This window comes from Galeopterus variegatus, unplaced genomic scaffold (assembly GCF_000696425.1).
Source record: "Galeopterus variegatus unplaced genomic scaffold, G_variegatus-3.0.2 Scaffold7552, whole genome shotgun sequence".
In the NCBI taxonomy this organism is placed as follows: domain Eukaryota; kingdom Metazoa; phylum Chordata; class Mammalia; order Dermoptera; family Cynocephalidae; genus Galeopterus; species Galeopterus variegatus.
In genome coordinates, this window is record NW_007733663.1 from 119,504 (window position 1) to 135,321 (window position 15,818).

A 15,818-nucleotide genomic window follows, 5' to 3' on the forward strand; every position below is an offset into this window, starting at 1 on the left:
TTTTTTGGGAAATAAAAAAAAAAAAAAAAAAAAAAAAAAGAAGGAAAAAAAAAAAAAAAAAAAAAAAGGGGGGGGGGAATCCACGATATGTCAAAAAAACAATAAAAACATTACATTCATTTAAGGTTATATAATTAATTATCATTTTGTGTTAGAGATCTTGTTCCTAAGACTCCCCTCCCCCTACCCCACGATATGCCAGAGTTTACACAGGGTTGTGGAAATTTGGTTTTAACCCTTGCAGCTTCAGTGAGTTTCTGTGTTGTGCTAGGAATGGGCATGCCTCAATAATCTGGCATCCTGCAAAATGACATTTTTAGGAATTACAAAAACAAAAACAACCCTCATCTGTACTCTGCTATATAAAGTTAATCAAATGCATAGGGGCTACTTAAAATAGTCTGTTTTAAAATTCAGTCTATGCAGATTACAGGAGATTCACTCTGGGGGGTCCCATGGGCTGTCTTAGTGAAATAGGAATTCTAATTTAGAGCCCTGAAAGGGGAGGTTAAAAGAGAGGAGTAATGGGACCCACTATGGGGAAAGGTGGGTTTATATGTATTAGACCATATTGACCTAGAAAATAAACAGTGGATTCCAATAAGAGCCCCTAATTTATATAAAGAGATTTTGAATTGAGCTACTTCCTTAACGGACAACTGTAGTTAGCAGGCCCTGGGCTGGGTTCAGTTATTTACTGTAGTTAATACTTCTGGGGAGGCCAGTTATTAAAGACCATCAGACTCAAGCTTGGACTTCACGGTTCAGGTTACAGGACTATGTTACAGATACACTAGTAGTTATGATATAGTATTATTTGGGAACCTTCACTGGTAAAATGCTTTAGGTAAGATCTGTGACAATTTGGCTCTATACAGATTTCTTTGCTACAGTTGGTCATCTTATAGTAAGGTTAAGCTTCCAATATATAATTTTATCTGGAAAATGCTTGCTCCAAATTTTATGCACACTGAGGAGAATTTAGCTCTATGGACTATTTTGAAGAATTCCACAAGTGCATACCAAAATGTAGGCAAGAAAAAAGCATTTTTCCTTCTTAAATCTCCTGCTAAAAACATTAAAGTCATAGGCTATCTCTGTCTGTAGCAAAAGTATTTTTGTAACTGTAGATTAGTTGGTTCAAGTTATTATGGCTTTTTAAAACTGAAGGAGTTAGGTGACTGTTTCAATCTCCTTTCTACTTATTAGTTTCAGAGGTATGGAAATAAACTCTGCTTGTTTGAATCAATTTTTCCTTCACATCCAATTTTGTGACATGGCTATCATCCACAATAACAATTCATTTCCCCAAATGCTTTTATAATATAAATGTGTTGCACACTTAATTGATATACAGGTCAAATCCCATTACAACAGATAGCATACAACCAAAAGCTCTCTTTTTAATAAAAAAAAATTTTGAGCCTCAGGCAGTACCTCTCTAATTGTTAATTGATATACAGGTCAAATCCCATTACAACAGATAGCATGCAACCAAAAGCTCTCTTTTTAATAAAAAAAAATTTTGAGCCTCAGGCAGTACCTCTCTAATTTTCATACTACAAAAGAAATTGAACCTTTAGTAATAATGGATTTGACTCGTTTTGACACTGAGAATTAAAATAAATGCCCAGAGATTGAATTGGGCAGGGTGAGCAGACATGGCAGTGGAAGAAAGTGACAGACACAAAAAAGTATTGGAATTGTATTTAAAGAAATAAGAACAGAATAAAGGGTAGTACAGCAATTCTATTAGTTGCTCACTTCGGAAATTTTAGTTGTGATGATAGATGATAATCACTTCTCTTCGTATAGTTCTCTATATTTCAAAATATTTTCATATACATTTTCTCATTTGTGGACCCAGCAACTCCATAAGTAGGCATGGTGCCTACATTTCTGTGTTATAGAAGAACACTCTGAGGCTCAGAAAGATTAAGTAATTGTCCTAAGGCCATACAGCAAATCAATAGCAGTGCTGGGGCTTGGACCCTAATGGATGCCTAGTCCCTTAAACCACACCATCTTTCTCAGTTGTGTTTCTGTTTTAGAGGAGTTTGCATCAAAATCACCTGAGTTTTTCTTGATGGAAAAGAGTTAAAAAACCCTTCAACCATTTTTTTTAAAAAAAACACAGCCTGTAAATTATGCATTGAGCACAGCTACATTTTTCAAATGCCACCCCTTTCTTCTCAGATACTTTTTCCTTCTCTTATTCTGTTTCACATTCCCAGCACTGGCTGGATAAAAAATCATCTGCAGTACACTTGCAGAAATTCACAAACAAAATGAATGAACAAGAAGAAAAACAGGTCATTTCTTTTAGGTATATCGTTAAATTTTTATAATACCTAAATTGACTTCTAAACTCACAGTAAAATGTATACATTGGTGGGTGAACAAGCTTATGTTTTGGTTGTTATAGTGCTTGAAAAGCAGGATTGAAAGCAATTGGATTATTTAAGCAAAATGGTATTTTAGTTAAAGAGGCTTCTGGGTAAGTAAAAAAATCATAAAATAAATGCCTTGACCAGGATCATACATGTTTTATTGTTGCTGTTGGTTGTTGAGTCATTTTACAATTGTTCCAGAGTTTAAGAAAGGAACGCCAATTATCAATCTGTGAATTCTATACCTCTCCACAGCGATTCGGAGCACCTACATCCTCATGTACATGTTTTATTGTTGCTGTTTTATTGTTGCCAATTATCAATCTGTGAATTCTATACCTCTCCACAGCGATTCGGAGCACCTACATCCTCATAGACCTAGGAAATAATAAGACATGGATAGTTGACACTCTTCTCATATTAACTGAAAAGTGGTTTTCTACCTCAAGCCTGTATTTGGATTTTTGGAAATGTTTAGGCATATTGTATAACACTACATATCTGCTCATAATCTCTTGGAGAGATTGAAGCTATTTTAAACTTCACCTAATTGTGGTATTTTTTGGCATCTTGCCTTTCTCACCCCCCAATTCTTAGCATTGCAGTGTCCAATCTGAAGGGATGTCAAAGAATACCAGCAGAAAAGACAACTTCAATCAAACACTGACGTCCAATGAACAAACCAGTGGAGCAAATGATCTCATTGAGACGGTGAGAGCTTTTCCCACCAACATTAAATGATCTAGCTAATGGTGGACTTGGTGAAGATAACATGCTATATACCTCTTAGCTCACTCTTTCTTCAAGAAACTTGCCAATTGTTTAGTTGTTTGGCTCAAGAATTCACAAAATAATCATATTGTTTATATTATTAAACTTATTTAATATGCATAAGTATATAAATATAGATATATTTAACAGGCAACATTAAAGAACACTTAAATCAGTCAATATATGCACAGAAAGAGACATAAATTTCTGAAGGAGTGATATAGTTAAGATTGGAATCCGATATATGTAATTTTAAGACAATTTTTTTAGAGTAGCTTCAGGTTCACAGCAAAATCGAGTGGAAGGTACAGAGATTTCCCATCTCCCCTTGACCCTCACACATGCACAGCCTCCCCCATCACCAGCAGCCTGCACCACAGTGGCACATTTGTTAAAACTGATGAACTGACTTGGACACAATGTCATTATCACCCAAAGTCCATAGTTTACATTAGGGTTTGCATTGGTTTTTACATTCTATGAGTTTGGACAAATGTATAATGACATGTATTCATCACTATAGTGTCATATAGAGTATTTTCACTGCCCTAAAAATCCCGTGCTCACCCATTCATTCCTCCCCCTCCCTCCAACTCCTGGTAATCACTGATCCTTTTACTGTCTCCATAGTTTTGTCTTTTCTAGAATGTCTTACAGCTATAATCATACAGCATGTAGCCTTTTTAGATTGGCTTCTTTCCCTCAGTAATACCCATTTAGGATTCTTCCTTGTCTTTTCATGGCTTGATAGCTCATTTCGTTTTAGTGAGGAATAATATTCTTTTGTCTGGACATATCACAGTTTATATATCCATTCATGGACTGAGGGATATCTCGGTTGCTTCCAAGTTTTGGCAATTATGAATAAAGCTGTTATAAATATCTGTGTACAGGTTTTTGTGCGGACATAAATTTTCAGCTCTTTTGAGTAAATACCAAGGAACGTGATTGCTGGGTCATATGGTAAGATTATGTTTAGCTTTGTAAGAAACTGCCAAACTGCCTTCCAGCGTAGCTGTACCCTTTTGCATTCCCACCAGTAATGAATGAGTGTTCTTGTTGCTGCACATCCTTACCAGCATATGTGTTGTCAGTGTTCTGGATTTTGGCTGTCTGTTAGGTGTATAATGGTATCTAATTGTTGTTTTAATTTGAATTCCCCTGATGTCATATGGTATAGGGCATTTTTTATATGCTTATTTGCTGTCTGTATATCTTCTTTGGTGAGGTGTTTGTTAAGGTCTCTGGCCAAATTTTTTAATCAAGATGTTTGCTTTGTTATTGTTGAATTTTAAGCGTTCCTTATATATATATATATATTTTTTGTCTTTTTGTCTTTTTTCCGTGTCCGGCAATGGATCGCAACCCTCAGTGTTGCCCCCGTACCGGACCGGGGACCATATCTATATCACTTTGGACAAATCATTTAGTCTCTCTATCTCTCAGTTTTTCATCTGAGAATTAAAATATTAATATTTATCTTGCTAATGTGCTTCCTGTATGAATTAAGATGTTATGTGATGTTTTATTGAAGAAATATAAAGAAGTGTGCAAATGACAGATTATTGATCTTAATTCATGGCTTCCATCTGGTTAATATCCTGCCCTGTCTTTTCTCCTCCCTTTCCTTGTGCATTTGATGTTGGCAAGTGATCAAAAGGAGAAAACAGATTTTTTACAAACATAGTTAAGTCATTTACATAAATAAGTTGGAACTATTATCCAATCCACTTGAGACCTAAGTTTTTGTAGTCCTTAAAATATTATCCACCGGGCCGGCCCCATTCCTTATATATTTTGGAAAGCAGTCTTACCAGATGTGTCTTCTGCAAATATTTTCTCCCAGTCTGTGGTTTGTCTGTTTTTTTCTTTTGACATTGTCTTTCACAGAGCAGAAGGTATGAATTTTAATGAAATCCAGCTTCTTAATTCTTCTTTCATGGATTTTGCCTTTGGTGTTGCATCTAAAAAAGTCATCACCATACACAAGGTCTTATAGGTAGGTGTTTCCCTATGTTATCTTCTAGGAGTTTTGTAGTTTTGCATTTTAAATTTAGGTCTATATTTTGAGTTCGTTTTTGTGAAGGGTATAAGATCTGTGTCTAAATTCATTTTTTGCATGTGGATGTCCAGTTGTTCCAAATGAAAACAATTATCATTTCTCAAAACAATATCATATCTATTGCCTTTGCTCCTTTGTCAAAGATCAGTTGAGGGTTTATATGGTTCTGTTTCTTGGCTTTCTATTCTGTTTTATTGATCTCTTTGTTCTTTCACCAATACTACACGGTCTTAATTACTGTAGCTTTGCAGTAAGTCTTGAAGTTAGGTAGTGTCAGTCCCCTAACTTTGTTTGCCTCAATATTGTGTTGACTATTCTGGATCTTTTGCCTGTCTACATAAACTTTAGAATCTGTACATCAATATCCACAAAATAATTTGCTGAGATTTTTTTGAGACTGCTCGAATCTATAGAGCAAATTGGGAGGAACTGACATCTTGACAATATTAAGGCTTCCTATTCATGAACATGAAATATCTCTCCATTTATTCTTCTTTGATTTTGTTCATCAGAGATTTGTAGTTTTCCTCACATAGTTCTTGTACATGTTTCGTTGGATTTATACTGAAGTATTTTATTTTTGGGGATGCTAATGTAAATGGCATTTTGTTTTTAATCTCAAATTCCGCTTGTTTGCCAGTATATAGGAAAGAGATTGACTTTTGTAAATCAACTTTATATCTTGCAACCTTGCTATAAATGCTTAATAGTTTCAGAAGTTTTTTTGATGATTCTTTGGTGTTTTCTACATAGACAGTTATGCCATCTGTGAACAAAGACACTTTTATTTCTTCCTCCCCAGTCCATATCATTTTATTTCCTTTTCTTGTTTTATTCCACCCTATATATTTTTTAGTTGTTTATTAATAAAATAGAGAAGGTTTCCGGCCAAAATAGAATCTCTTTATTTTTCTCCATGTCTCATGTTTGGCAAACTGACCACGGCCTATTTAAAAATGGTGTAAAAGATAGGAAAGACCAGGAACAAGGCCTTTATCACCGAAACATGTTTTCAACAACATGAATAAGATGGGCTATTGGTTCTGCGAGGTTTAGTAGAGTGAAGCTTGGGTTCTAATTCAAGTTCCAATCATATCTATATCACTTTGGACAAATCATTTAGTCTCTCTATCTCTCAGTTTTTCATCTGAGAATTAAAATATTAATATTTATCTTGCTAATGTGCTTCCTGTATGAATTAAGATGTTATGTGATGTTTTATTGAAGAAATATAAAGAAGTGTGCAAATGACAGATTATTGATCTTAATTCATGGCTTCCATCTGGTTAATATCCTGCCCTGTCTTTTCTCCTCCCTTTCCTTGTGCATTTGATGTTGGCAAGTGATCAAAAGGAGAAAACAGATTTTTTACAAACATAGTTAAGTCATTTACATAAATAAGTTGGAACTATTATCCAATCCACTTGAGACCTAAGTTTTTGTAGTCCTTAAAATATTATAAACTATAGGGTCAATTATATACTTTGAAACATACTTGGAATGTAATTGGGCAAGAGATGTCATCAAGAATACATGAGTGGGATGTAAATTTTTCTCAGACTCCAAGAATAAGGGCAGAATAAAATTTGTTTGCTAGTTTATGGATTATTGGATTATATGTTAAATATTTAGAATAAAAAATAGCTTTATATTTATTCTCTTTCTTCACATTTATATAATGGATAAACATTTTTACATTTTTCCTGTTAGATAGAATATAGCTTTAAAACATCAGCAAACAAAAGGGAATATTTCCACCAGGCTAAAAGTATTCCCAGATTAATAAATTCAAATTTAAAATCTAAAAAAGAAAAATATAGGATTTCTTTTTATTTTAATGTGGAATTTATAAAATTTTGCTATGTTTTATACTTTATTACAGAGTATGATAAAGTGAGAAATGATCCTTAAAACATTGTAGAATTAGCTCTTTAAATATCATATGGTACAATCCCACTAGCAAGTGTAAGGTTTAAATTACTTGCTAGTTATAAGGTAGCCCCATTTTAAGGACCACATAACTTTTGGGGTTTTTTTCCCAGAGTGTTTAGCTAAAAGGAGTTTTGCTTTCTCTAATAAGTGAAGAATAACTCCTGAAAGTGACCATTCACAAAAGCAAACTCTTTATTAAAAGCCATGGTGAAGGAGGTATCTCTCTGGTAGCTCATAATCCTTCTGTCTGTATGACATTTCTGTTAAACAGGCCCAAGGTTTTGTAAATAACTTATCTACAGTATGTGAGAAAGTCTGGACTTTGGGACTCCATCAGACATTCCTGTTAATGCTAATAATTGGAAGATGGCTTCTACCCATTGGAGGCGGGATCACTCGAGACCAACTCTCTCAACTTCTCCTTATTTTTGTGGGGACAGCTGCTGACATACTGGAATTCACAAGTGAGACCCTGGAAGAACAGAATGTAAGGTGAGCAAGCCCTGCAATGAGAAGACCTTCTTTTCAAGATCAGGATCCCGTACCTGTCTCTTTGTTCTGTTATTTATATTCCACATGAATAAGAATTTTTAATATATCATATGTACAATGTTAGAATCATAGAATTTGCTGCTATTTAGATACATGTTAGGAACCAGCACTGTCTTTATATTTTTAAAAAAATAACATAAAGGAGGTTTCTGCTAGAGCAAGGGACACATAATATTCCCTGTGGGTAAGAACAGAAAAGCTCTGCATGTTTGCACGACCACAGGTCATAGTGGGGCTGTGATCATCTGAAAACCTTCTACAGTGGATTGACTATCCCTAGTTCCTCTTTCACATTCCTAAATGTCAGGAGCATAGCCAATTTAAAATTCTCTTCTGGAGCACAGCACAGCTACAATTCGAAGAGATCACCTGGAGGGGATGTGGAGAAGTCTCTCTTCTATCCAGTTGAGTAATTTACATTCCACAGTGTGAATGGAGAATGGGGCAGATGAGGTTTTATTTTACTAAATTTTATTTTTAGTCAGTTTTGCTCCAAGTGCCCAAAGGCTTTCTGGTATAGATGCCTATAAATTAAAACTTATTGAGTTGCTACTTTTATTTTTGCCACAAGCAAATAAACTCAGAATCCATGATCACATCTGTTTATGGAACTCTTTCTTACCATTAGGGATTTAAGTCTCAGTGCCTGAATGTATTTTAAGCTTGGGTTATTTTGCACTCTGCTATAAAAATAAATTGAAATGAGGCTGGCTTTTAATGCTACAGTTTACTGTGTTTCTCAAACAACAAAACATAAAGCTGAGCAAAATATACTAACTTACTGAGTAAATTTAATATCCCAATTATAGCACAAATTATATTTATAACTATGAGTTACTTTAATGAGATTATTTCCTGTTTCATTTATACTAATTTTTCTTATAGTTTATTAAGTTGACGTATTTTTTGAAAAGAATCCAAACTAAGTTGATCCATTATCTCCAAAGTGTTAATTTTAGTTTTGTAGTTTTTTTTTTTTCCTTTTTATCTTTTTTTTTTTTCGTGACCGGTAATGGGATCGCAACCCTTGGTGTCGCACCCGTACCACGACCGGCAACGGGATCGCAACCCTCGGTGTCGTGCCCGCACCGCGCTCAGCCAGTGAGCGGACTGGTCTCTATATGGGATCCGAACCCTCGACGGGAGCGCCGCCGTGCTCCCAAGTGCCGCACTCAACCGAGTGCGCCACCGGGCCGGCCCTTTAGTTTTGTAGTTTTAAAAACTTACATAGGGTCCATGTTTTACATTGTGTGATATATTTTCAAATACTTTAGAACAACTATAATACAATGCACTTATAAGAAAAGCATGAAGAAATCATGACCGAGCACATAAAAACTGCAAATATCTATCGTGACAAGGGCATGACAATATAAAGATAACTAAATACACCTATATACAAATAAACACATAAATACTCAATGTTTAGGGAGATGGGAGAGAACATAGGATAGTAAAAGAGGTATTGGGGAGGGATATGTTTTATGGGACCAGTCATAAAAATGTAACAAATGCCAAACTCAGTTATCTTAATGGACTGTTCATTAGTCCCAACCAGAAGTGACACAAAGAGACATTTATAGATCTGTTTGTTAATAAATGTTGATTATTAAGTTAATAAATAAAATTTTAATTGCCCAGAAAAAAAAACCCAAAAAACAAAACCTTGAAAGCCATAAGACATTTTTTCATTCACCACCTACTAATTGGTTATCTAATATATGCCAGGTGCTGGGCTGGGAGGCAAATGGTGAGCAAGAGATGAGCAAAAGGACACACAGTCCTATCCCAATCAAAACTACTTCAACTCAGCAGAAATTTAGGAAGCTCTTGATGTTTCAAGACACCTTAAATACCCCCATTTTGTATTTCCCTGATGATTAGTGATATCAAATATTTTTTCATATACCTCTTGGCCATTTGTTTGTCTTCTTTTGAGAAATGTCTATTCATTGGCCCACTTTTTAATTGGATTATTTGGTTTTCTGCTGTTGAATTAAGTTCCTTACTCATCCATGTTGTTACGAATGACAGGATTGCATTCTTTTTCATGGCTGAGTGTATTCCACTATGTATATATAACACATTTTCTTTATCCATTCCTCTGCTGTTCAACACCTAGGTTGATTCCATATCTTGGCTATTTGAATAGTGCTGCAATAAACATGGGGGTACAGATATCTCTTCAGTATGCTAATTTCCTTCTCTTTGGATAAATACCCAGCAGTGGGATTGCTGGATCATATGGTAGTTCTATTTTTAGTTTTTTGAGGAAACTCCATGCTGTTTTCCATAATGGCTGTACTAATTTACATTCCCACCAACAGTGTATGAGAGTTCCCTTTTCTCTGCATCCTCGCCAACATTCGTTATTTTTGTCTTTTTGATAATAACTATTCTAACTAGAGTGGGATAATACCTCATTGTGTTCCTGAAAAACATTATGTTGAGGAAAGTAAGTTAGGTGTAGAAAGATAAATGTCACATGTTCTCACGCATAGGTGGGAACTAAAAAAATAAATAAGTTGAACTTTTAGAAGGACAGAGTAGAATTATGGTTAATAGACTGGGAAGGGAAGGGGTGGGGAGATAGGGAAAAGTTGATAATGGACACAAAATTACAGCTAGATAGGAATAATACATGCTAGTAGTATATAGTAATGCTAGACTATATCTATAAGTAACAATAATTTATTGTGTGTTCTCAAATGGGTAGAAGAGAGGAGATCAAATGTTTTTATCACAAAGAAATGATAAACATTTGTAATGATGAATATACTAATTACCCTGATTTGATCATCACACATTGTATACATGTATTGAAATGTAACTCTGTACCCCATAAATATGTACAATCAATACATTTCAATTAAAGAATAAATTCCTTTAAAAAATAAAAATACCTATTGTTCACAAATATAAATAAATAAATAACCCCCCCTAAATCCTTCTGCCAATTACAAATTAATCTGAATGTTTCAGGAATATGTGCTTTAAAATTTTAAACTTGTATCATATCCCAAGAAAGCTGGTGTTTAATGAGGCCAAATTAACTGTCATGGTTTGTATGGTTTATGTTTTTAAAATTTATCCTCAGTTGTTATTGTCTCAGATCGAAGTCATTTTTATTTTTAATATTACTGCATTGGGTCAGTGTCTTTCTGTAATTTCTATCCCACTTCTATTTGCCTCCGTTATTCATATACCCCTTCCCACACAAAGTCAAGGTCCAGAAAGAATCTAGAGTTTCTCTCTATCCTAGAAGCTAGCTAACAAGTTCTGATTTCCTGTTTCAGGTCTCACCTGTACTGCAAGAATTGACACTACAAAGGTCTATTTTTTCAAAGGAGATCCTTAATCCCCTCCCGCTGCGACATAGCCTTCCCCTTTGGGCTCGAAGGGATAATCATGAAGAATAAGCTTAATATATAAGTAAAAGATATTTGCACGTAACAGTGGAAGGGATTACTTTATGGTAGTTTCTTTAGCATTGCCTGTTATGATATCTTATTTTCTCTTTTTATTCTGTATTTTGGGCTGATAGTTTTAGAAGGCCTACAATGATGTGTACATCAAAATGATATCTAAATATCTTTCCTATATTCTGGCTAATATGTCAAATCCTATTTTTAAAACTTAAATATATTTTCTTCCTTTGACCCCCATTGAAGTTCATCTGCCTAATTTTTATGAATTTACATTGGCTGGTATATCCTATGGTTTTGCAATATTTTCTTAGCAGCTTTATAGGGTTATAGATTAAGCACCTTAAAATGTAACTGTTGTAATTCTACAGCTCAAACATATTTTGTGCATTTTAGATTTGTGGAAGCATAACCACAATCCAGGTTTAGAACATTCCCATCACTCCAGAAACATCCCTTGTGGTTGTTTGCAGTCAATCTTCACTCCTGCCACCAGCCCTTGGCAACCACTGATACACTTTCTGTCTCCATGGATTTTCTTTTTGTAGAAATTTCATGTAGATGGGGGCTGGCTGGTTGCTCACTTGAGAGAGCATGGTATTTCTAACGCCAAGGTCAAAAGTTCTGATCCTGGTACTGTCCAGCTGCCAAAAAGAAAAGAAAGAAATTTTATGTAGATGGAATTATAAAATAGGTCATCTTTTGTCTCTGGCTTTTTTCACTTAGAATAATGTTTTTGAGGTTCATCCATGTTGTTTTGTGTTTAGCTCCTTTCCAATTGCTGAATAAAATTTCATTGAAAATTAATTCCACATTTTGTTTATCTATTCCACCATTTGGTAATAGATGTATGTGTGTATTGCTTCTAGTTTTTTGCAATTAAGAAGAATGTTGCTATGAACATTTACCAAACTTTTGGCTGGATATGTTTTCATTTCTCTTGAGTAGATACTGAGGAGTGGAATGGCTGGTTTTATGTTAAGTACATGTTTAACTTTTGAAGAGACTGCCAAACTTTTTCAAAAGTAGCTATACTATTTTACATTCCCGCCAGCAATGTATGAGAGTTCCATTTTCTCCACACCCTCATCAGCACTCTCGCCCCGACAATCTTTTTTATTATAGCCATTCTCGTAGGTATGTAATGGTATCTCGCTGTTACTTTAATTTGCATTTCCCTAATAACTAATGCTTTTGATCATGTTTTCATGTGCTTATTAACTATTCATATATCTTTTTGGTGAACTGTCTGTTCAAATTTTTGCCCATTTTTTATTGGATTGTCTTTTTATTATTATTGACTTACAAGAGTTCTTTATAAGTTCCAGGTACAAGTTCTTTATTATATATGTAAATCTAAACATTTTCTCCCTGCATACAGCTTCTTTTCATTTTTATAATGTCTTTTGAAGATAAGATTTTTAAAAATTTTAAGGAACTTTGAAATATCAGTTTTTTCTTTTATGTAACATGCTTTTTAGCTGTTGTATCTAAGAAATATTTTCCTAACCCCAAAGTAGAAATATCTTCTCTTCTTTTCTCTTATGGAACTTTTTAGCTATTACATTTATTTCTATTATACATTTTTTTCAATTTCTTTTTTTTATTGAATCATAATTGATTATACATATTTTTGGGATTCAATATTGACATATGTTGATCAAATCAATATTACTAGTATGTATATTGTTGCAAATTGTACTTATTCTTTAGGCCCCTTGTCCAATCTCTCCCAATCCCCCTTCCCTCCCCCCTCCCACCACTGATAACCCTAGATTTCTTCTCTCCCTCTGAAAGAGTAATGGTTATTCTGTTGATTTGTTGCCTAGATGATCTGTCCAATGCTGAAAGGTGTGTTCAGGTCCCCAATATTATCATAGAGCAGTTGCTTCTTCTGTCACTCTGGAATGGGCTTTGTGGAGAGAGATATCCTATTCTTTTCTTTCATCTCTGCTGGTGACTTTCCTTGTGTCAATGCACTCCAGTGGCTGGTGGACCATCTGTGTGGTGGTTGTGATGTCTAGCCACTTTTGTGGCAGCTGTGGTTACTGTAATGGCTGTTGAGGGCCACCTACATGGAGGTAATGTTCTTGGCATTCTACTTGGTGGTGGCAGTGTGCCTGGGTGTGGGCAGGAGGTCCAGTCCCTGGTTCCCAGACCTGGTTCCTTGGGCGGGCCCTGACACACTGGTGGTATGTATGGTTGTGGGCCAGTGGCCCGGTCCATGGCTCTGTGCCTCAGGTCCCCTGGCAGCCCCAAGGCAGTGGTGGTGTGCCTGGGCTAGAACTAATATTTTGTCCTTTGCTTACTTCTAAAATGGGGGAACTTCCTGTGGGAACCAGGAGTTCAGCTGTGTGGCTGAGCTAAATTGCTGCTTTGCTGCTGTTTCCCTAGAGAAGACTATTTGTGCAGCTCCAGGTTTAATGGTTTACCTTTCAGGTACTTCTGGCTCTCCAGAGACTGGGTGTAACTGGGTTGTATAGAAACTCTGATCTGGGCCTGAGTCTTTTCATCAAATTGCACCCCCTGCAATTCTGCATTCCTGACTGGTCTCCTCTGCGTGGTCCCGCACTGATTGGGGGGCAGATCGGCTGTCCTGGCTGTGCCCCAGTGTTCTCCCATTGGGCCTGTCTTCCCCACTGCCCTTCTCCAAACACTTCCCATGGGATGGCCCTACATTGGTCCCTTGTGATGATTCACCAGCCTCTGAATGGCTCCCCTTTTTCAGCTGTTCTGGCTCCTCGCTCCTGCATGGGTACATGGGAACCCTATTAGTGGTCTTGCTGTCCTGGGGGCCACCAAGGCTGTCTTCTCACCTGCCACCTCCAAGTAACTCCATCTGAAGGGCACAGCTGTGACTTCTGCTGGCTCCAGCTCCATGCGCTCAGCAGCTGGAGCCTTAAAGCAGCCGCAGCACAAAACGCTCCAAGCAGTTTTTTCTTTCTCTCATCGTGGCTTCTCCCCCTTCATGAACTCTGTAGGGCTCTTCTCCTCTTCCCCTGAGCTCCAGTGGCCTCAACTTGGCTGTTGTTACATTCGTATAGTTGTAAATTGGTTGATTTGTGTGAGAGAGTGATGCTGGGGACCATCTATTCCCCGATCTTGACTGGACTCCCTCTATTATACATTTTGACTTAATTTTTGTGTACAATGTAAGCTAAGATTCCAAGTTCATGTTTTATTTTTGGCATTGTCCCAGCCCTATTTGTTGTCCAGCTGGGACTAATTGTCCCAACACCATTTGTTGAAGAGATTCTTTCCTTATTAAATTGCCTTGGCATCTTTGTCAAAAATCAATTGACTACAAGGGGTTTTGCATGAACTTTCTATTGTGTTCCATTTTTCTATATGTTTATCTTTTTATGAATACCACACTATCATGATTACTGTAGCTTTATAATAAGTTTTGAATTTGGATACCATACATTTCCCAACATTGTTTTAGCTATTCTAGGTTCTTCACATTTTCATATAATTGCTGTGATTATCTTGTCAAGTTCTACAAAATAAACCTTGCTGTAGTCTTGATAGGAATTGAATTGAATCTAAGGATCAATTTGAGAAAAACTGGCATTTTTACAATATTAAGACTTCTATGAACATGAAATATGTCATCCCTGATGTTTAGGTGTTCCTTAATTTTCTCAGCAATGTTTTGTAATTTTCAATGTACAGGTCTTGCACTGATTTTCCTAAAATTTTATATTAAGTATTTTATTCTTTTTGATGCTGTTACTAATGGGATTATTTTTTAAATTTCATTTTTATATTTTTCATTGCTGTAATAGAAACCCAGTTTACTTCTGTATGATGATCTTTTACCCAGAGACCAGGCTAAACTTGCTTATTAGTTCTAACCCTAAAGTATTTCTACATACAGAATCATGCCATAGATGAATAAAGACTGTTTTGATTCTTTCAAATCTGTATGCCTTTAATTTCCTTTTCTTGCCTCATTGCACTGTCTAGAATATCTTTCAGTGTTGAACCGGAGTAGTAAGAGTGGACAGTTCAATCTGAAAAGATAAGCAGTCTCTCTCTATTAATAATGATAGTTGTAGATTTTGCATAGATTCTCTTTATCAGTTTGAGAAAATCCCTTTTATTTCTAGGTTACTGGGAGATTTTTAATGTGTGTTGAATTTTGTTAAATCCTTTTACTGCTTTTGTTGAAATGATTGTGTTGCTTGTCCTTTATTCTATTAAAGCAGTGTATTACATTAATTAATTTTCAAATATTAAGCCAGTCTTGACTTCCTGGGTTAATTCTACTTGGTTATGATGTATAATCCTTTTTGTATGTTGCTGGATTAAGTTTACTAGCATTTTGCTAATTTTTATATCTATATTCATGAAGCATACTCAGTAATAGTATTCTTTTCTAATGATAGAGTTTTCTGACTTGGGTATCAGGGTAATACTGGCTTCATTAAATAACTCAGGAAGTATCCCCTCTTTCTTTGTTTTCTTAAAGAGTGTATAGCATTGATGTTATTTCCTCTTTAGATATTTTATAGAATTCACATAGGGAACCATATGGGCCAAAACTTTATTTATTTTTTTTATTACCTGTTCAATATCATTACATCTTATAGGTATATTTAGATATTCTGTTTCTCTTTTAATCAGTTGTGATTATATTATTCTTTCTAGGAATTTTTCCATTTTATCTAAGTTGTATAATTT

At 35.4% G+C, this 15,818-nt stretch overlaps 1 protein-coding gene across 1 annotated transcript in view; it reads left to right on the top strand.

The window, feature by feature from the left end:
• The window catches only part of TMEM26 (transmembrane protein 26), a 26,386-nt gene extending 18,735 nt beyond the window's left edge, over window positions 1-7,651 (top strand). The window contains exons 3-4 of the mRNA XM_008592067.1: window positions 2,988-3,101; window positions 7,427-7,651. Coding sequence (XP_008590289.1) covers window positions 2,988-3,101; window positions 7,427-7,651 — 339 coding nt within the window. The remainder of the gene's footprint in view (window positions 1-2,987; window positions 3,102-7,426) is intronic.
• Window positions 7,652-15,818: the final 8,167 nt, after the last annotated feature.